The 21,176-nt window shown below is 33.7% G+C and overlaps 1 protein-coding gene across 2 annotated transcripts; it reads right to left on the reverse strand.

The window, feature by feature from the left end:
- Positions 1-263: 263 nt before the first annotated feature.
- On the reverse strand, positions 264-19,240 carry LOC125071466 (histone-lysine N-methyltransferase trithorax). Of its 2 annotated transcripts, none has more exons than XM_047681725.1 (13): positions 18,341-19,240; positions 16,050-17,292; positions 15,564-15,755; positions 15,144-15,478; positions 14,504-15,061; positions 14,250-14,423; positions 13,581-13,790; positions 13,151-13,312; positions 3,470-13,054; positions 3,175-3,398; positions 2,937-3,064; positions 2,643-2,833; positions 264-2,440 (listed from the first exon to the last, which is right to left on the reverse strand). In XM_047681725.1, exons 1-13 carry the CDS (start codon positions 18,491-18,493, stop codon positions 2,267-2,269), a joined length of 13,329 nt encoding a protein of 4,442 aa, XP_047537681.1. In that variant the 5' UTR covers positions 18,494-19,240; the 3' UTR covers positions 264-2,266. The 2 variants fall into 2 exon arrangements, with proteins under 2 accessions (XP_047537681.1, XP_047537680.1); XM_047681724.1 differs by having other exon boundaries at positions 14,504-15,064.
- Between the last annotated feature and the right edge of the window lie 1,936 nt (positions 19,241-21,176).

The following is a 21,176-nucleotide window of genomic DNA, read 5'->3' on the forward strand; positions in this document are numbered from 1 at the left end:
ACTTAACAAAATTGATTCTTTTATCACTTAGTGATTTTGGTCTTTTTAATTAATTTATATTTGTATACAGGACTAATAAAATGCACATGCGCTTAATTTTTAAAGCATGATCACATTAAATACAACTCGGAAATAATCTGAAATGTATTACAAAAATAAATCAATCGAAAATAAAAAAGTGTCCAGGTCTAGAGATAAAACTTTACAAATACAGAAGGTACAGAAATGAAAAACAAAATTCAATTAATATTATTTGAATAAAAACTTATATTTAAAATAGATGTTAATAGTAAATTTAATAAAATTACCTGTACTTTGATATTTATTATCGTTACTCGATGTACAACTTCTACTGTTATTGTTCAAAATGTTTGAAATATGTATTATAATTATCTAAGGAAAATATACTTGATGGTATGGCTATATAAAAATTTAATTCCTAAAGACTAGTCCACAAGATTTTGAGTTTAAAATGAGAGTGCATCAAAAACAACAAGGTAAACAATGTATAAAGATTATTTTTGAAAACCTAAAAAAATGGCTTACAATATCGTACAACTGTTTGTGATAAAGCTATAGATCAGTCGGAAATTGGATAGCATGAAAAGGAGCCGTATAAAAATTACAAGTACAGATTTATGAATGTTTATCTTGAATGTGCGCACCTCGAATTAAAGGTTCATCAAAATGACGAAACAATAGCCTAGCGAGTCAATAAAGGGCGCTGTGGTATTGAGAGATTAACTGCATTGTTTATAATCTACAGTAAAATATAAATAAAATAATAGGTGCATGTATAATGCTGTACAAATTCTGTATTACTAAAACTATTGCATTTTTAATATATTGGCTTTAATCTATAGAATACGTTAATACTGCTTGATAGATGCAGTAACTTTAGTTCTAAAACTATTGCTGTATTGTTCCTGCATCTAGGTCTATATTACTAAATTTGTAAAATTTGGAATAACCACTGGGACTAAATTTTCATGTGATGATGATGTGATGCTTTTTATTCTAGTTTCTTTTTAAGTAAAAACACACACAAAATATTTAAATATAAATTGATCTTTAAAAAAAATAAAATTTTTAACTCAAGCTGTGCTGAAAAAATATTAAAGCTAAAAATGTGCATTTTCACGTTAAACCCGTGGCTAGGAGTTTTACAGCAATCGCGTGTGTAGTTGCGTCCACCTGACCTTAGACAACAACCTCTCCGAGCCAACCCACACACCAAATAACTTATTATTTACACATTATGTTATATTCTATAAAGTACATCCTAAGACTATGACTATAATAAAACGATTTGTCGCTTAACCATATTATTATGACAGATAATTTCTCTTATTTACAACAATTTTCTATACAGTACTTATTAAAATAACTAAAAAAAAGTAACATTGTACTCATAACTTTGCTACCCTTCATTCAAATGTACTAATGTCATAAAATCTAATTTTCCATTAAATATGTACAAATATGCTATGTTAGTCGAGACTTAACTGATCACGAGTCAAGAAAATAAGAACAAATGAGGAACAAATATACTACCACTAACCATACATTTACCCCGGTTTGGGTTAACACATATCACATCAAAGTAAGTGTAGACATATTAGGTATACACTCAAGCCATTACAAATGTTTTAACCAACACAGATAATTAATAAAACAGTACAACTTAAAATATTTACATAATGTATAAAACTTATCACAAAATAAGAAATATTTAAAGTATGTAAAATCAATGAAATACACTATCCAACAATTTTAAACACTGGGTAGATTCAAAACGAGATCATAACAAGATTCAAGTTGAAAACTTTTGTGTCCATTGCTCTAGTGGCACTACAAATGTCAAGAGGTGGGAATATACGATATGTGATTTGGACATATTGTCTAATACATGTACATAGAAAATTGTGCTCGACCCAGTATTTTAATCTGCACCTTTAAATTCCATAAAAAGATTCAGAGTTAAGTTTGTTACAAATGTTGCTATAAAACATCATTTTGTCATATATTAACAACGACTACTTTTTCTAAAATTATCCCTAATTCGGTAATGTACTTACGTAATAATTATGCTATGCAGTAATTAAGCCGAAACATAGAGTTGTTTTTTCGCTTAGTTATCTTTTTACATTAAAACACTATAATCAAGGTAGCTTACACGTCAAAAAGGTGTATATTTCATACACCACACTTGGCCTCTTTACGACCACCATAATTGACTCAACCAAATTTCACGCGTACGCGTTCTTCAATTCAAATATTTACGGCATTTTTTGGCTCCACAAGTGCAGGGTATCTTGACTTCTTCAAAGGGAAACTTGTAGTCATAAGTCAGTTCCTCGCCGACAGTGATCCGACGAAGAGCAAATATCAATATGTGTTTGTGGCCATGAATATCAACGACGCGGGAATAACAGTTAGGCTAAAACAGAAAAAAAAATTAATTTAATACCTAATAACCAATATTATAATTTTAGCTTTAAATATGACAGCAGTTTAATACATTTTTAAAAATGTCGCCAATATATCTTAATTGCTTAATTGCCACCTTAAATAAATCTAGTGTGTAAAGGCTTTTTTCATGTTAAGGCACAAAAAACTATATTACTAAATTAAAAGCTTACATCACATGAATGATTGATGAACCTCGCAGCATTTCCTTTAAGTGTGGCATCGACGACTAGGTTGTCGTCAATACGGAACATGTAACAACCACCAACACCGCGTCGCCCGCTCATTGCCTCGTATTTCTTCTCTCGTTGGTCTGCTAGTACCGCTCGAATCACCTCGCCAGCATACTCGATTACCATATCACCTAAAATAATAACAGTTAAACAAAATCCAAAAGGAAAAATGTGGTATTTATAGCGAGTACTGACTACACTACAGCCATTTGATAAATCAGCATTTAACTATACCTTCTTCAATGTCTCTTTTACAAAACAGGCCACGTCCGTGAATGTGTGATCTGTACACACCGACAGATACTTTCGAAGTTTCTTTTAACTGCCTAAATCTCATAGCAGGCGGTAAAGTCGCCAGGCGTCTGAAATAAGTTAATCTATAAACATGTTTTTTTTTTACAATTCCTATCTTGTTATAAAAACTTGTAATAAAAATAACAAGTCAAAACAATAAAAAACATTATAAATTTACCTTGAAATAGTGCTTTCTCCTTCTTGTCCACCAAAAGGCGGAGGTTCTTCTCTAAATGGAGAAGCCATCCAACTAAACATATCATGGTTTTGCTTTCTTGCGATGGGCCCCGTTCGTGCACTTCCCCAGGGACTCTCCTTGAATCCTTCGCTTAGATCTAGATCATTATCCCAACTGTTAAGAAGGCGGCCTTGGCGTATCTTGTATTTCGTACAACGGTTTGCCTGTAAGGATAAATAATTTAAGAAACGAACTGATTGAAAATACGCTGATTAATTTACAAAAAAATACTTACACCGGGTAGTTGTTCAATTAAGTATCTCAAGGCATTGTTATTCAACCCGAGTAAATGGGCCCCTGAGGGAGAAGACGGCAAGTTATATTGAATTAGTGGTAGACCCGATTGTTTTCTTGCACTTTGAACTGCTTCTATAACTTTGGCCCAAAGGTCAGTTAAGGATGAAGAAGAGTAATTAAATCCATCTTCTGATGACACTTCATATATGAGCTTAGGGCCGTCATCTTTAGGTGGTTCAGGAGTATGCTTTGGTTGTGATAACTTATTTTCTTGGCCTTTGTAAATTTTGTTTTGTTTCTTTGTCACAATAACATCCGTGTCAGGTTTTTTATCTAGTAAAGGACGTTTTAAAATTTTGGAAGCAGCTAATTTAGATGTTATAGCTGTCTTGTTAGTATCTTTTTCAATCAAAATCTTTGGAGGTTCAGGTTCCACATCTAAGCTGGGCAGAGATGTCATTTTGGGAATAGTCTCCACAGGGCCAGTGCTTCGTGACACTGAAACTGACGTCGAAGCGGAACTAGTGTTTGGTTGTTGCATTTGATTGGATAATTGTAGAGCACGCGTCGCGTCTCTATCTTCTTTTTCTCTCTTAGCTTTTTCCAATTCCATCATTCTCTTCGATTCTTCAATTGCTTTTTCTAGATCACTATCAACATTTTCATCTTTTATGTTCAAATCCGGCATATCGTTGCTAACAACCCTTTGTTTTGGGACTGCAGGACTTTTGGAGCCTGACGTTTTAGTAGATTTACTTTGTCCATCCCTGTGTAACGGCAAAACTCTATTCATTGGTCGCATCGACATAGGATTTACAACATTAGTCGGTATTCCTGATTGTTGAGTCGGTGGCGCTTTTGGTAGAGTTATACTTGAACTGTTCTGAGTTGGTAAATTAATGGTATTATTTTGTACAGGTATGCAAATCATATTATTATTACCATTTTGATTTTGTATTAAATTAGAATTTGTTTGTAAAGGAAAATTTAAATCAGCAGCAGCTTTTGAAGCAATCTTGGGATCAACGAGGTTGTTTTGCACTGTAATGTTGACAGTATTATTACTAGAATTAACATTTATATTCATAGGCGCGCTATTTGGTATTGCTTGGAACGGAACATTTATCATAGTACTGCTTTCACTCTTTTGTTGATACGTCAATGGATCAGTAATGCTAGCAACGTTATTGTTACTATTATTTGTAACAACGCGAATATTATGTTGTTGAGGAATATGTGAACTGATATTATTGTCATGATTTGAATTGTTTATTCTGTTTCGTTCAGGAAGGTTGATTACTCTATTTGTATTTGGAGGATTCATTTGCATAAATCCTATTTGGTTACTCACAGATATTGTGTGGTTAGGTTTAGGTTCATTGCTGACTATATTAGCTTTAGCACAATCACTGCTAGGCAAGTTTGTTATCGGAATATTGGGATTTGGCGGTGGTCCCATTATATTTTTTCCTCTGACTGAATCCTGCCCAAATTTGGATTGGTCATTCACTGCCATATTATTCCTATTTATCTGGTTTTCTATACTTGTCATAGGTGTTTGTGTAGCGTTATTCGAGTTTAAGCTACAACTACTATTTATATTTATTTGTGAATTACTTGGTACTTGACCACCCATAATCTGGTTTTGGTTATTATTCGTATGTGTCTGTGAATTGTTAATCATCATGTGAGAAGAATTGCCAGGCATCAGGTTGGTCACATTGTGTTCAACAGAATTATTGCAACTCATTAACATATCATGTCCTGACATATTGTTTTGATTATTTGTCCCATAGATAGAGTTATTATTCACATTGTTCATCATCATATTATTTGTAATATTAGTGTTGTTCATGTTCATACCATGCATCATATTTGAAGTATTTCCCATGTTCATATTGTTATTTGAATTTAAATTTGCGCACATATCAAATGATTGATTATTAGTGAACTGATTACTTGTATTTGAGCAACTACCACTGCACGAATTTTGAATTTCGTTTTTAATATCAGGGATATTAGGCATATGCATCAAAGAATTGTTTATAGATTGATGGTTAGAGCTAGATATTTGCATAGAATTATTTAAATTATTGTGCATATTCATATTGTTCATTGAATTTATGTTGTTCATTTGATGTTGCATTAGATTGTTATGATCCATTGAGTTTCTGTTATTTTGCATTTGGTTCATTGTATTTAGATTCTGCATTCCTATAGAGCTATTATCGTGTCTGTTGCTATGTATATTAGACATAGCGGAAGTGTTATCTAATTGATTCCCGAGGCCCATGTTAACATTATTACTTGTCATATGATGCATATGCATACCATTATCCATCTGTTGCCTGTTATGCATTTGATTTGACACATGTTGATGCATTCCTAATAGATTATTATCGATGTGCGGACGATTATTTTGCAATTGCATCATATTAGACATTTGATGTTGATGATGATGAACAATGTTATCCATTTGTCTATTTTGTTGCATTGACATTTGTTGGTTCATATGCATATTGTTGTCCATCTGTGATCTATTGTTATTGCTAGTAACATGATGATTCATTTGTTGCATAGAGTGCATTTGCTGGTTATGTAGAGACTCCATAGATCTATTATTCGCATGAATTTGATGATTAGCTCCATTCATAGCATGTGACTGCATATTATCGATAATCATTCTGTTATTCTGCATATTACTCATATTAGATAAAGACTGATTTAAGTGCATATGATTTAAGTCTCCAAGATCATTGCGGTTTGAAGGATGATTATTCGCCATATTATGCATGTTTATGTTCTGGTTTATCATGCTACTATTATCGGGAGTACTTCGATTAGAAAGTATATTATTTTGGTTATGATTTTGTTGACTACTAATAAGATTATCATGAAATTGTCTGTTAGATGTTCCTTGATTTAATTGCTGCAATTGATTGCTATTTTCAACGTGACGACTGTGTTGAATCTGCCCATTCATTATGTGTATTTGATTCGACGATAATTGATTATTTTCGTGTGACATCATCTGCATATTGCCATGGGTCAAATTTGATGTATTTAAAGCACCATTAGACATCTCGTGTTGTTGATTATTTTCACTAGATACTGACATGTTTACTCTATTGTTTACGATTTCTTGGCATGACATATTTACGTTTTGCATAGAAGTATTTACAGAATTCATAAATTGAACCTGACCGTGAGAAGAACTATTAGAAATCGAGCACATTTGATTATTATTCGGCATAGTTATTGAATTTTGATTATTTTGCATCTGTGGTCGTATCATATTAGGTGGTATAATGCTTATCGATGGTGAATTGCTCATATTTCCTGCCACTTGACAACTGCTTAACTTATGTATATTTATTTGATTTTGCATGTCATTGTTTTGTTTATTATCATTTGATCCCATGTTTTGGAAACTTTTTTCATTTTGAGCATGCTGTTGCGAATGTGATGACATTAACTCTTGTGAAAAATTTAAATGTCCACCTTCTGCTTTTGAGAGAGCATTAATCTTACTCAATTTTAACGTCGTATCAGCATCAAAATTGCCATTCATAGATGAAGGTGTATAAATATTACCAGCAGTTATTTGTATCATATTATTAGAAGAGGAATGGGCTGAGTGGTGGCTGGCATTAATATTGGATTCGAATTGATGAGAATGGATAGTATTCGACATTGAATTCCCAGCGTTATTCATGGAAAGTAGACAATTTTGATTTTCTTTTCCAACCTCATTATGCGACATCTGTCTCGCACCAACAATATTGTTTTGAATATTCATAGTATGATTTTGCGTGGAGTTAGCCTTCATGGCAATATTATGCAGTTCTAATTTATTTTCAGGTTGCCTCCAAGGTGTTGGTGACTTAATACTTTGTGTCACACTTATAGTAGGTAAACTATTACAGTTTGAACTTTCATGTAAATTTCCGCTTATTTCTATTACATGCGAATTTTCAATCTTCATTATGTTATTTTTATTTGTTGGTGCTATTGAACTTGAAACAATAGGCTGCGATAAAGGTAGGGATTGCATTGAAAAAGAATTTACTGTATTGGGAACAGACTGGGAAATAGCCATTAAAGGTTGTCCTGTTGATGCTACCAGAGTCACATTTGGTGACATAGAAACATTGTTTGGTTTAGAAAAATTAATTTTTTGAAGATTTTGGGATGTATTGGATAAAGTCATGGTATGTATTTGTGACGTTATTGGATTTAAATTTGCTTTTCCGTTTAAAATAGCTTGAGATCCAATGCTAAGAGGAGAGGAACTCATTTGAATTACTTTTGGAGTTTGCCGACTATTATTAGACTGTTTATCTGGCAATGGCTGTAATGTTATATTAGGTACCGAAGTTTTTACATTTTTCAAAGTAGGGGGTGATGACTGTACCGAATGTGCTGTAACGACATTAGGTCCTTGATTAGATGATTGAGACACCACTGTATCACCTACATTGTTAACTACAACGTATCCCGTAGGAACCTCCACTATTGGTTCTATTTTGCTCGCTTGGAACACTTGTGTTGTTGTTGCAGAAAAACTACTATTTTGTGCAAGTACACCTTGCATCGCTGTCGACACGAATTGTTGTGATGACATTACCGTATTTTGAACAATCGTTTCTAAGCCATAGTACACTGGTTGTGTTGTTGTTAAATACATGCAACCTGATGGATCTGTGACCATTTCTAAGGTCGGTGTCGATCCCAATAGTACCTGATCATTGCAAAATTGAGGTAATATGGTTCCTTGGGGAAGAATCGTTGTACCAGGACCTGAAGATATTAAAGTGTTGCCTTGCGATGATAATGCGTTCGGGATTATTGTTGTTTGTCCGTTACCTATTCCACTTTGTGGTACCACTGTCGCCCCCGCTGTTTGCAGGGTACTATTCGGTATAAGAGTTGCAGTTTGTGATGTTAAATTACCGGATGTCAGTCCTTGAATTGTTCCTTGTGGGATTATAGTAGTACCATTCTGTGTATGGATTGCTTGCGGTAAAATAGTTGGACCATTTGGGCCCTGCGACAAAATACCTTGAGTTTGAATTGCTCCCTGAGGTAATATTGTAGCACCTTGTTGTAATGATTGCGGTAGAATACCGACATTTCCTTGCGGTAGTAGGACTGGTATTCCCCCACTTGGTACTGCAACTAAGCCACCAGATTCTGTCTGTTGTATTTGAAATGTTTGAGGTACAAGACCACTTTGAGAAATAAATTGTGTTGGACCAGTTTTAAAATCTCCTTGGGGTGCAATAGTTGCAATATACTGCATATTTTGATTCTGTTGTTGTGATAATGCTTCAACATATGCTGACATAATATTCTGATTAGCTACAGGTTGTACAATAATGGAAGGTTGTCCAGTTTGGTTATTAGTTTGCAACTGTATAACAGTATTTCCTGGTCCAAGAGGACTTTGATTAATTGTTGTAAAAGTTTTTTCGAGCTTTGTTTGTCTTTTAATAGTAGTAGGTTTAGGCATTGGCCTTCCCCTGCCTCGGTTAGTAGCTTGAAATATTGGCTTTGGTTGCACTTGAGTTGGCTGTTTCTTAGGTGATTTTTGCGGAGTATTTGGTAGTATTATTTGTTGCTTTTGAGAACTAGGCGAAGTAAGCCTTTGGGCAGTCATAGCGGGTACAACAATAGTTGGATTACCTTGAATTTGTGGCCGAATCATTGGTTGTATGTTTTGAATAATGGAAGCGTTTGGCATTCCTTGTATTGAATTAACTGGTAGAGTTATAGAAGTTGCACTAGCCATATTTGGAAAATTGGCAACCTGACTTTTACCTTGAATTAAAGGTGTCAGATTTCCTGTTTGATTTGTTGGTATAGTTAATACTTGATTAGAATTGGATGTTAATACTTGAATTCCACCTGATCCAGATAATAAATGAGTCATATCGGTATTTCCTTGAAGTTGCTGTAAGTTTGTATTTCCTGTTCCTGGCTTAACGCAAATATTATAGGGAAGGAGTCCTGGTTGTGTAATTATTTGTTGCGTCATAATTTTTTGCCCTCCAGATGAACTAGTTTTGGGAGGTAAAAGCATCTGTGGTGTTACCACAATTTGAGGTGATGATAAGACTTGTTGATTTGCAGATACTTGTACATTAGTTGTTTTACTCTGGTCAAAAATGACTGTTCCTGATTTCATTTGTTCAGTTATTGTCATAGTCATTTCATTAGTTGGACCTGGTGAAGGTGTTTCAACGATTGTACCATTTATTGTGATTTGGCGTGTATTGATTGAGGTCCTTCTTGCAGAAATGCCTTCCGCTTTTACCGTATTTTCAGTACCACTAACGACTCCTGCATGTATTATCATAGGTTGCGCAAATGCTCCCTGGAAAGCATTTTGCAAAGTGGTCAATGTTCTATTTTCCGGAGACTTAGGATTTTCACTTTCACTTTCACTTGTGGACATCATATCACAAGAAGGCATATGTCTGTCGTATGATTCTTTATTTCTGTATGTGCATTGACATCTATCACATCTTACTAATTGCTCCATTTGTCCTGAAGCGGAAGTGTCATCAAGTGGTCGCATAACTAATTCCGGCTGCCCACTTATCGAATTACCAGCTATAGTAACAGTATAGGTACTTTCAGAACCACTTGCTCTATACAAAAATTGATTTGTTTGGCTTTTTAATGTATTCTCAATTCCTGGATGATTATCTTCCGCTCCATCAAGTTGTTGAATAGGTGAAAAGTCATCTTGAGGACTACCTGGTCGTGAACTGCAATTACTCTCCGACCCTGACCAATCGGCAGCTCCATCCAACTGTGAAATTGGACTGCATTGTATCTTCGTATAAAAATCAATAACATCTGTGTAGTAACCCTCAGATTTATCATTTTTACCATCTGAACTATTTTCTTCTTTTTGTTTAGGAGAAGTGGTACAATAATTAATGCCTGAAGTATGCGGTGTCTCATGACAGTCATTTGACCCAGTAGTTGTCTCTACTTTTGGTTTTTTATCATTGCTTCGATCTATTTCTTTAATGGTCTCTAAAGAATTTTCAAAAACTCTCTGTATTGGACTAAGCTTACCAGTAACAGTTGATGATTTTCCCATTTTACATCTTTTTATTGTTGACGACAATAAGCTAGTATCAAATTTATTATTCCAAGTTAAACTAGTAGACCTTTGTTGGCCTCGACCTGTGGTTAATGTCTTTAGGCTGTGATTTTGCAACAACATCTCTGATTTACTTCTCTTTAATTCCTTATTGCTCGATTCTAAGCGCGCATTAAAGAACTCGTCAATAAAATCACTAGATCGTGAGTCGGACTTATCATCTGACTGACTTATCGCCCCAATAAATTCATTTTTAAGATCCATTGCAACAAGATCTTCGTACGACATCAATTTTGGAAATATATCTTGCATAGATATACCATCTAAGAGATCATGATTTAGATCTTCAAATATTGCATCTTTCACTTCAGGAGGTAAAAGATCAGCTGTATTTTGAGGTTCTTCTTCATCTTGCTCTTGCTTACAAACATTATCCAGTAAATATTCAACAACTTGTTTTACTGCCAAGTCTTCTAAAGTAACTGTATTACCGAACTTTATTGGTGATTTATCATTTTTAAACATAAGAACACTTTTACTTGTCCCAGTTTCTAAGCTTTCATGCCATGCTCCAATTTCGGCCATAACACGATCTACCACTTGAACATCCATGCTGTGGTCAACAGTAATATTGACACCAAAATCAAACCCTGGCATTGGTTCAGCCAGTATTAACTTCGTTTTTATAGTATATCTCACAATTTTAGATGGTTTTTTACATGACCAGAATAATCGACTGCAGGAAAAATCAACAGGCATTAAAAAATCTTCATAATCTGAGACTGAGGGGACTATCTTTCCGAGACTATGTACAGTCAATGATCCCATGAGAAATTGTACTTTATTAATTTCACTGTATCTTTTCTTTTTCTTATCCAGCTCAACATATACTGGTCTTGTTAATTCAAAATCAGCATCTTTTTGTAGGCTCTTTTTGGGCACATCTTTGCCATGAGTAGGGCAAAATACTCTTTTATCATCCATAAATGCGCAACTAGCTTTTCTCGCGCAAGCGTAATGATAAGTTTCGCTACAATTTTTAGCGCAACATCCTACACTTGCTCCTTTTATTTCACACTCGGCGCATTTTATCATTTTCCCTCTAGAAATAGCAGAATGCACATTTTGAAGAGAACCATCAATTTCTTCAAATACTTCTGCGGACCAAAGAGCACAGTTAGCATGAATCCAATCATTTTGTCCACAATATAATAGTCGTCCCTCCATAAAAGGCAATCCATCACCAGTAGTTTTGCACAATATACAAATTCTAGAATCAACCATAGAATAGAATTCAAGAAGTTTTTCTTCTTCTTTTTCTCCATTAGATTCAAGTTTCGGCACTATTTGGTCAACTGGCCGTCCAACACGAACAGTTGCTTTAATGCCCTTAGTATCACACATTTCCATATCTTTTAATGAATCAGAATCTTCCTGTTCTCCTTCAACTTCTAAATTGGGTTGTAAACAATTATGTTCACAATCAAACCAAGGAAATGTCTCCGAAAATAAATCTTTGTAGATTGTTTGTAGATCTACACTAGCTGTTCTTTCAATTACATCTTTCATGTCATGGTTAAAATCTTTTAAAGAAATGTATTCATCACTGTTAACTCTTTTTTTTATATCCAATAGAGATGGTGAGATCAGCCTATTTAAATCATCAAGGGTGCTGTCATCCATAGGTATATTTGAATGTCTTATAATAGCTGGACTCAGATCTTGTTCACTTCGAGCTTGTGAAAAATCTTTAGAAGGCTCATCATCATCTGATATTGGTTCATATTTTTCATCATGTAATGTTGTTGGTAACATAGTAGTTGCTTTTTCCGTCTTATTTTGAGGAGGGTAATTTTCATGAACCTCTACACAAGAGGTGTTAAATTCAGCTTTATTGCTGTAGAGACCAGTGGAAAAACATATCTCTTTATTTTGCATTAAAGGTTCTTGAAGATTAACAACTTTATGGGAAGTATGAGGAATTTCCTCCTTTTCCATTTCAACATCAGATAATAATGATGAGCAATGCCATATTTGAGAAGTGATAGAATCGTCACTTTTATTTTGTCCGAAATTGTTATTTCGCCGTCCTCTTGACGTGTTTCTGTAGACTTTAGTTTCTGATGTATTTTTCATAGATTCGTCACCACTATCAAAATGAAGTTTTCTTATAGCCTGTGGAGACATAAGTCGATAAGGCTTGTTGGGCACAGGTGTATTTTTATGAGGTGTCAGTTTTAGAAGTGCACAAGCCTTTTTATTTTTTGCTAGTAATTTAAGAAGGTGTAAGAGCCTTCCTTTTAGGTGTTCTGTAAGCATTTTTCTCCATGGTGGATCCGTTGGCATACACTTACAACAAATATACTCAATAGATGGTGGTAAAGCAGACAGGAGTTGATAACCCTCACCAGACAAGCCCTCACAACTAGCATGGACCCACCTTCCACACCAGCCACATTCCATCATCTGTAATAAAATAAAATATAATGTTATCAATAATAAATTTAAAAAGAAACACTTTGTATATAATAATTCATTACTAAAAAAAACTTTAATACATACCTTGCTATCAAAATCATTGTCCCTATAACAAGCCTGACACAGAGGACAGTAATTTCCTTTTTGGCGGAGTTTAAAACAGGGTCTGCAGAAAGGCAAACTTCCTACAAACTTATTTACACGACTGCTATCGCAACTCTTGCACTTTAAGCACGAACTGCAGATCTGAAATTTTATAAATGATACTAGTAAAATCAATCTAAAATAAATATTTAATAATATTTAGCCTTTCAACATTTTTATCAATAATGTATTTAATATTTTCAATATTGTTATTGTTTTTCCATATAAAAGTTTTCACTTTATATTATTACTTACGAAATATCTCCCGCATTAGTTGAAAAATATACTTTAAAATATTTTTTCTATAATATTTCATCAAATACCATGGTATACTCTTCAATAACAAATTTTCATTAGTTAACTATTTTACCTGAGGCCAATCGCTTCGGTGATCTGGCGGAGCCGCAGGCAAACAGGCCGCATGATAGGGTCTAGCACATGTGCGGCAACGAAGCCTGGCTGCAGGGCGCGCACAAGCTGCACACCACACGCACCGCGCGCACGTCCAGTCACCGCCGCCACCTGCCTCCTCTGCGCACCATACATGGTACCATTCACAGCAACTCCCACATACAAGCATCTGAAATAACATTTCCAATGTTTTCCACATTTATGCATATTCATATCCTTCTGGGTTTAATGGCTATTTTAAGTAGTCCAAGGTATAAAGTTATTAACAACACCTAATACAAAGAAGTAAATGCATAGTTTTGCATCTTCCCAACTAAAGAATATTAAGCTTCCATGTTTAGGATTGTCCTTCTATTGGACTATGAGTATGAGAGAATAGAGGGTACAATTACATTAAAATAAGAAAAAAGTAAAGTTTCGAGAAAATTTATTATTTAATATTCTTATCAGAAATTTGCAAATTATACACCTCATTTGTAAACAAATAATATCAGCTGTCTTTACTTTGACAATTGTAAAACCTCGATAAAAAGATATATGTTTATTGTGGTATGTGATGTTTGAAGAAAAATAGTAATGTAAAAACAAATGAGTAAATATTAAAACATAAAAAACATAATAATATTACCTTTTCTTTTCCTGCACTTCCACACAAAAAGCAAAGCTTTGCTAAAGTAAATGGGATAGTGCCTATAAGGCCAAACCCAGAGTTACAGACTTCGTCTGGGTCATAGCTCTCCCAAAAGTCAACACAGATTAATTCTGGTCTATTTTGGCCACATTTCTGAACACGCCCACGCACCTATAAGACAAAACAATATAATTTTTAGATTGTTGTCAAACATTAAAAACATAATATAAAACAAATATTTGTTAAATTACATTGGTAATATTTGTAAGAGGTTTCAATGTTGTTTTCCTCGGAATGAGATCCATAACAGTTTCATCTTCACTAGAGTCAATTCTACCCAGTGCTTTTGTCAAAACTGTTGATTCTATCTTTCTTTTCTTAGATTCTGTTAGTGGGTCTGGATCACTTTCTTTTACAACTATAGCTTCTGGGACTATTTGCATTGGTCTGTTCTCAGTGTCTAATTCAGAGTCACAGCCCGAAATATCTGGAGTAACTCTTTCCTTGTCATCAATGAGCATTGAATTGCTGTCATCATCAGATTGGAGAGGTTTATCTTGCTTTTCTTTTCCCTCATGAGTGGGAAATGTTGCAATTGGTTGTCCTAACACAATAGATGCACTTCTGCACACATGTTTAACTCTAGGACCTTTTAGTTCCATTTTTTGCCTCTTAGGATCTTCACTCTGCTTAGAGTCACCTTTATCTTTCTTTCTTACTTTAACCCTAGTGATGCGACGCTTCCTATTAGCACTGAATTCTTCGTTAGACTCGTCATTTTCTTGAATTTCTTTTTGTGGTTTAGATTCCTTCTGTAACATTTATTAATACATTATAAGAATACTAATTGATAATATTATAATTCAAAAATGTTAAAGAAATATTGCTTACCTCAACCTTGTCAATTTCATCGATTTTTTTGGTTGTTTTAATGGCAAAGATATTATTGTCATTTTCTGTTACCAATGCACTAAATGGTGCTTGGGTAGTAGCTGTATTACTGGAGCCTATTCTCAGAGGGTGAGCTTGTGTCAAGGGTCCTGAAGGTTTTGACCCACTCCTCATGTAGGGAGGCAACATAGCTGTTAAAGTGGCTCTGATGTGTGGGGGAACTTGGAAAGCCTTTAAACATAATTTGAGCCAACAAGCCGGACAACGTGACTTGTTTGTACATTTAAGTAATTTCCATTGTTGTGATCGAACTACTGGAGGAACATGACAGTTACCTAAAAAATAATATATATTTATTAATAAAAAAAAAAAGATTTTTTTATACTCACAAAACTTTCTAATATAATAATTATTCATTACCTTCACCCCTGACACAATGTGTAACCACAGGTTGTGTTCGTAAAACCATTTTGTCTTTCTTTAGTAGCTTTGAAATAAATTTTCTGCAAGACTCGCATGAGTATATGCCAAACTTTCTTGCTTGGCGTACAAATCTGTAGAATCTGACTGCCCCACAAACACCGCAAGTAACAGTTGCAGGTGGATTATTAGCTAAAAAAAAAAAATTTTTTTCTTTACAACTGTGCAATGTTCTTTTTCTAATAAATGTGTTTAGCAGCTTCTGTTTAATGAAATAGCTGCAGATATTTTTGATTCAGTTATACATTATGAGTAAAGAAAAAAAGGTAAGAATGCCCTTCTCTATCTATACTTATGATAATTCTATATATGTAAAAAGAAATAAATAATGTACAAATGAAAACATGACCTTCATCATTCAGATTTTTTATACAGCATACTTGAATTTATTGATGCTTTAAACAGATTTACATAAGAAAAACTTACATGATACAGTTGACAGAGCTGAGAAGGGGCCATCAAGTCCAGTTGTAGATGGTGCTGGGGTAGTTAACTGTAATCTTGCTTCTCTAATGATAACCTTTCCACTTAATAACTGGGAAGCCGATGTCTTATCTTTTTCTGGACTAGTAGGAGGCTGTCTTTCTCCTTCTTCTCCACTACCTTCAATGCTGTCACTCTCCCAACTCTCTTCAGACTCTGAACCAGTACTGCTTGTTGAACTACTGGCATCTGAAATATCCATGAGCTTTCTCATGGCATGCCCTGATCGGTCCTCTTTATTTGGCTCAGAGGATTTTATCTTCTCCAAGCTTTCAACATTAGAATTCTCATCTTGTGAGTATTCTGGCTCTTTTGCTTCTCTTTCGCATGAGAAAAAGTCTCTTACTGGTTTTCTTGAGCTAGTGTTACTCAGATTAGAAAATGAGTTTGTTGTTTTGTCTTTGAACAGACTTGATGTTAATAAGGGTTTATCTCTAGTTTTCTCGTTATCATTAGTTTTTTCAGTTTCTTCCTCTTCAGGAGTATCTTCATCATCATGTAGGTTGTTAAATACTAACCTTTTTAATTTTGGCTTCTTTAAGACTTTTCCTGTTGATAAACTACTTGCAACTAATGTATGTTCATCACCTTCAATAAATCGTTTATTAGGTTTAATTACTCTTGATGAATGACTACTCCTTACAGGTAAGACAAATTTGGTGGAATTAATACAATCCCTCTCAATTGGTGATATATTCCTTGGAGGAGGTGAAGTACTGCGACTGTCACTAAACTGTGAAAATTTATTTATTGGTTTAGAAAGAGGGTTCAAATTCCTCCTCAGATATCCTTCTTGATGTTCTAATGATGATTTAGAACTTAAATCTGTCAATTTAGCTGGCTTTAATATACTATTAAATGTTGAATACTCGGTTTGTTTGAGTGATGATTTCTTTTTGATAATAGAGACAAGCGGTGCATGATGTTTTATTGGAACCTTTTTAAGTGGCAAAAACAAATCCTCACAACTCTCTACAGTGCCAAATGTCACTGTTTTCTTCACTGGTTTAACCTTTTCATTTTTAGGTAACTCCATTTTATTTTGTGATCTTGTACGAACAGGGGATTTTGCCAAATCAGTATTATCTTGGTGATCTTGATTATTTTTTACAACATTATTTGTTACATTATTTTCATTAGCCGAGCTTGCCTCATTCTCGCCATTATTTTCTTTCTTCTCTTCTTCCTGAAATGTTGACATATTTATGATAAAATATCTTTATTTTTAGGATATAAATGATTATTTAAAAGAATTTTTTTAAGTAGAAATTATTTTATTTAGATCTCTATCAAATGGCAACTTTTAATAATATGTGTTAACTAAAGAAAAATCTGTAATTATTTTAAATTTAAAGTAAATTGTAAACAAATGTCATTGGTTTTGTTTCCATTTTTGCTGACAAATATGTAAAAAATACAAAATAATATGTGCAAGTTGTGGTATATACATGTTATATGCTAGCTCAATTACTTATAATAATTTAGTATAGACAAAATGAAATCAAAAATAGATTTCATAACAGATAATAAGGACACTGAATACAGAAATTACCAACTATGCCTGTGGAGTTATAACTTTATACTGCGAAACAACAGAATTTTAAGTATGTATACATGTTGTATATTATGACATGACAAATTATGATATGACATTGAGATGAGACAGACATGTAATTTCACAATTATTATAATTAATTATGGATTCAGAACTAATAGTTAAAACAAACAACAAGATCTGTCAATGCCAAATAAAATTTCACAATAATGACTTTCTTTGTCATTTGTTTACAAAAAAAAGTATAATTTAACAATAATGAAGTGTAGGTAATAGTTCAAAGACCTAACGTCCAAAAATGGAAATAAATACACTAATGTTATATTTTTATCCAATCACAATGTTATGCACAATAAATCTCTACCAAACCATTAGCTCTACCATACTCAAAAGTTAGGTTATAATTAAAGTCCAATCTTTAATATTATTCGATTAGTTAGAATACTTAGTTTTATGTAGTATTATGTTTATTTTGTTGAATTTAACTTGAATGTCTTTGTTGACATCGTACAATGTATAGAAACCAGAATGTCAAAATATGTTCTTGTATTGGCACCATAATACGCTTGGCGCTTCATTTATGCTTGTACTTATTACGTAAACATAACATATCCCAAAAACATTTTCTATTTTATGTAACTTTCTTCGACTAACAAAAATGTCACGGAATACGCTTTACCTCTTTCTCTCCAGCAAAATCGTTGGCAGCCGAGCCTCGACTGGCTGAATGATTTTCTGGTGCAGTTTCATGATAAACGGCGCCCGAAAGGACACTGATACGCTTTCTATTCTGGAATTTTAGCGGTTTACCGGGGAACCTAGACCTTCCCATTTTGATATGCACATAAACGAAGGACACTTAGTGCGTTCCCAGCGGTCGCGAGGAAACTGGCGCGCATGCTCCGGCCCGCGCGCTCCGCAACGCCATTCCACTCATTTATGCAATGTGTACGACAAATTACGACGCAGTTCTCATCACATGTACAATCAAACATAAACACAAATAGCGCCCTTCACATAATTTAACAAGATAGACACTTTACACAGTTTTTGCAAAAGACGACATCATCCATCATTTTAATGGTACACTGATCGTTAACACTGTAAGCCGTCGTAACGCTTCCATTCAACGTAGCGTCAACGATAAAACAAAAGAGAACGTAGAAATGTACTCGTTTCTATCACACGACACATCGGTAACAGTATCTATGTTTTGTTCCATTTGTTAAAACACAACCAAATTATTGAAATGAATCGCTTGTAATTTGACAAAGATGGCTGTGCGACGCGCTATAACAATAGCGAACACGAGTGATTAACGAGACGAGGCGCGCGAGGCCGCGGTGTGAACGACACCTGGCTCTCGGAGGCCAGTTATGGATTTTGAACCAATCGCGACGTTAATTCGGACCGGTATGAAAACAAACATGTCCGATGTCGTTCGCTACGTCTTGCTCTATATGGTAACTATCTGCATAGACGCGTCACTTCACTCACTCTTCGCAGTTTTTTATCAATAAAAATGTAATGTTTTCATCTATCTGCGCGATTGCTCTACGGTCATTATTTATGATCGCTATGATTGTCCATAAATTATAATGCACAATAACAACATTTCTTCAATTTAATATTATGTTGTAGTGTTTTCATTACGCTTTATTTATTTTGGATTAAAATATAATGCTCTACATATAACGAAATCAAATAATTTGATTAACTATGCATTACTTTCAATCTTCAAGGTCGATAAATCAAGAATACCTACTGAATTTATTTTCTGATGTATGATGTTGATTTAGAATATTTTTCTTATTAAAAATACTTACATTTATAATATTATTATCATATTAATTCGTATTTAAAAACGATGTATTCAATTTCTTATTGTTTTTAATATGTTTATTATAAGAGTATTTTTTATTTTAAATTAGAAATGTAATGTAATTCATTATACTGTTTGGTAATTAATTTAAAACTAACATTTTTTATTACATTTTATTTGAAGGATTAATTCTTTATCATATATTTTATTTTGTCGATATTAGCGCCTTTATAAAATATTTTGATTTATTTAAATTAAAGTGAAGTGAACTAAAATTATAAGCATAATGGATAATATTCCATACTTCTAAACATATTGTAGCTATAGCAGCTACCCGCACCCTACTTATAATGTACCCCTAAACTCTACCGGTCGATCATGCGTAAAGGGCGGAGAAGGGATGCAAAAAGGGAAGAGCATCGGTCCTTAAACGCTACCTATAACTATACTTATACATACATATCATATACGTGATATAAATATCTTTTAGAAGAATGAAATAACTCGTAAAAGCGCTATGTTTTATTTAATACTGACCTCTAGCGTGAGTTATGAGAACAAAAAGTTCTGTACTGAAACACTTCCTGAAATACATAGAGAAACGGCAGTATGTCCTCGTGAGATTTGATTTCGATCGAAGTGAAATTGTCCGCACTCACTTTACTTACTAATTTTCACTTAAAGTTAATAACTTTTTAGTTTTCATCACTTACACTTTATAGAACAATGTTATCTTTATTTAGTAAACAAGATTTAAAGTGTAAATATTGTGGTAGGAGTAATATTTACATCACTTTCGTTGCACTGGTGTTGGTGCGTGAAACTGTAGTAGCGAGACTGGCGGTGAGGCGGCGCGCATGCCGCAAGGGACACGGTGTAAATATAAAAATGGACAAACTCCCCTTCTGGGGGCTCACCCTGATGAATCACAGTAATTTACAAAACTCTTTCGCACTATATGATGGTTTTGAAACAAATTATATTTAAAAAGTCGAAGAACCAACTTTATCTTTACACAGACATGAACTGTACAGTTTAAATTTAAGCGGTATAGAATTATAAAGTTAACTTCCGTGTACTTAACAAAATATTGATCGACGCGACTCCCGCCGCCTGTGGACATTTTTCACTGAGACCGATTTAAGGAAGCAGGATAATCGCTGTAGATCAGCCGCTTACTATTCGAATTGTGTCCAAATGTATGACAGACCCATATAGCAGGTAGTAATTTTTTGTGTTATTTGGGTTCTCCTTGCTAGAGTAGGTAAAAAATAATGATTCATACCTAAACTACGTTAGTATATACTAAAATATTTTCTAATGCAAGTTATACTAAATAGGAAAGATTCCATAGCATTCTCAATAATAACTTCTGTCAGTTATAGTTTATTACTTAGGATAACTATCATAACTTTCAATTTTATTAAAAAAATAAATCTACAATCTTAAATAATTTATAAAATTATATTTTTATAATAGTAATAATATAAATATATTTATTTGTTAAAAATTATAATTTATTTTTCACATATTATGATATTATTATTTATATATTTAAGAACATAAAAAAAATCGTTTTGTTTTAACTTATGATAAAGTCACGAGTCAGTCAGGCAGTCACGAGCGTAACCCTTAATTTAGCAAAATTAGGTATACGCTTAAATTAATGATCAAAGGCAAATGATCGATGCAA

Source organism: Vanessa atalanta, chromosome 19 (assembly GCF_905147765.1).
Source record: "Vanessa atalanta chromosome 19, ilVanAtal1.2, whole genome shotgun sequence".
In the NCBI taxonomy this organism is placed as follows: Eukaryota; Metazoa; Arthropoda; class Insecta; order Lepidoptera; family Nymphalidae; genus Vanessa; species Vanessa atalanta.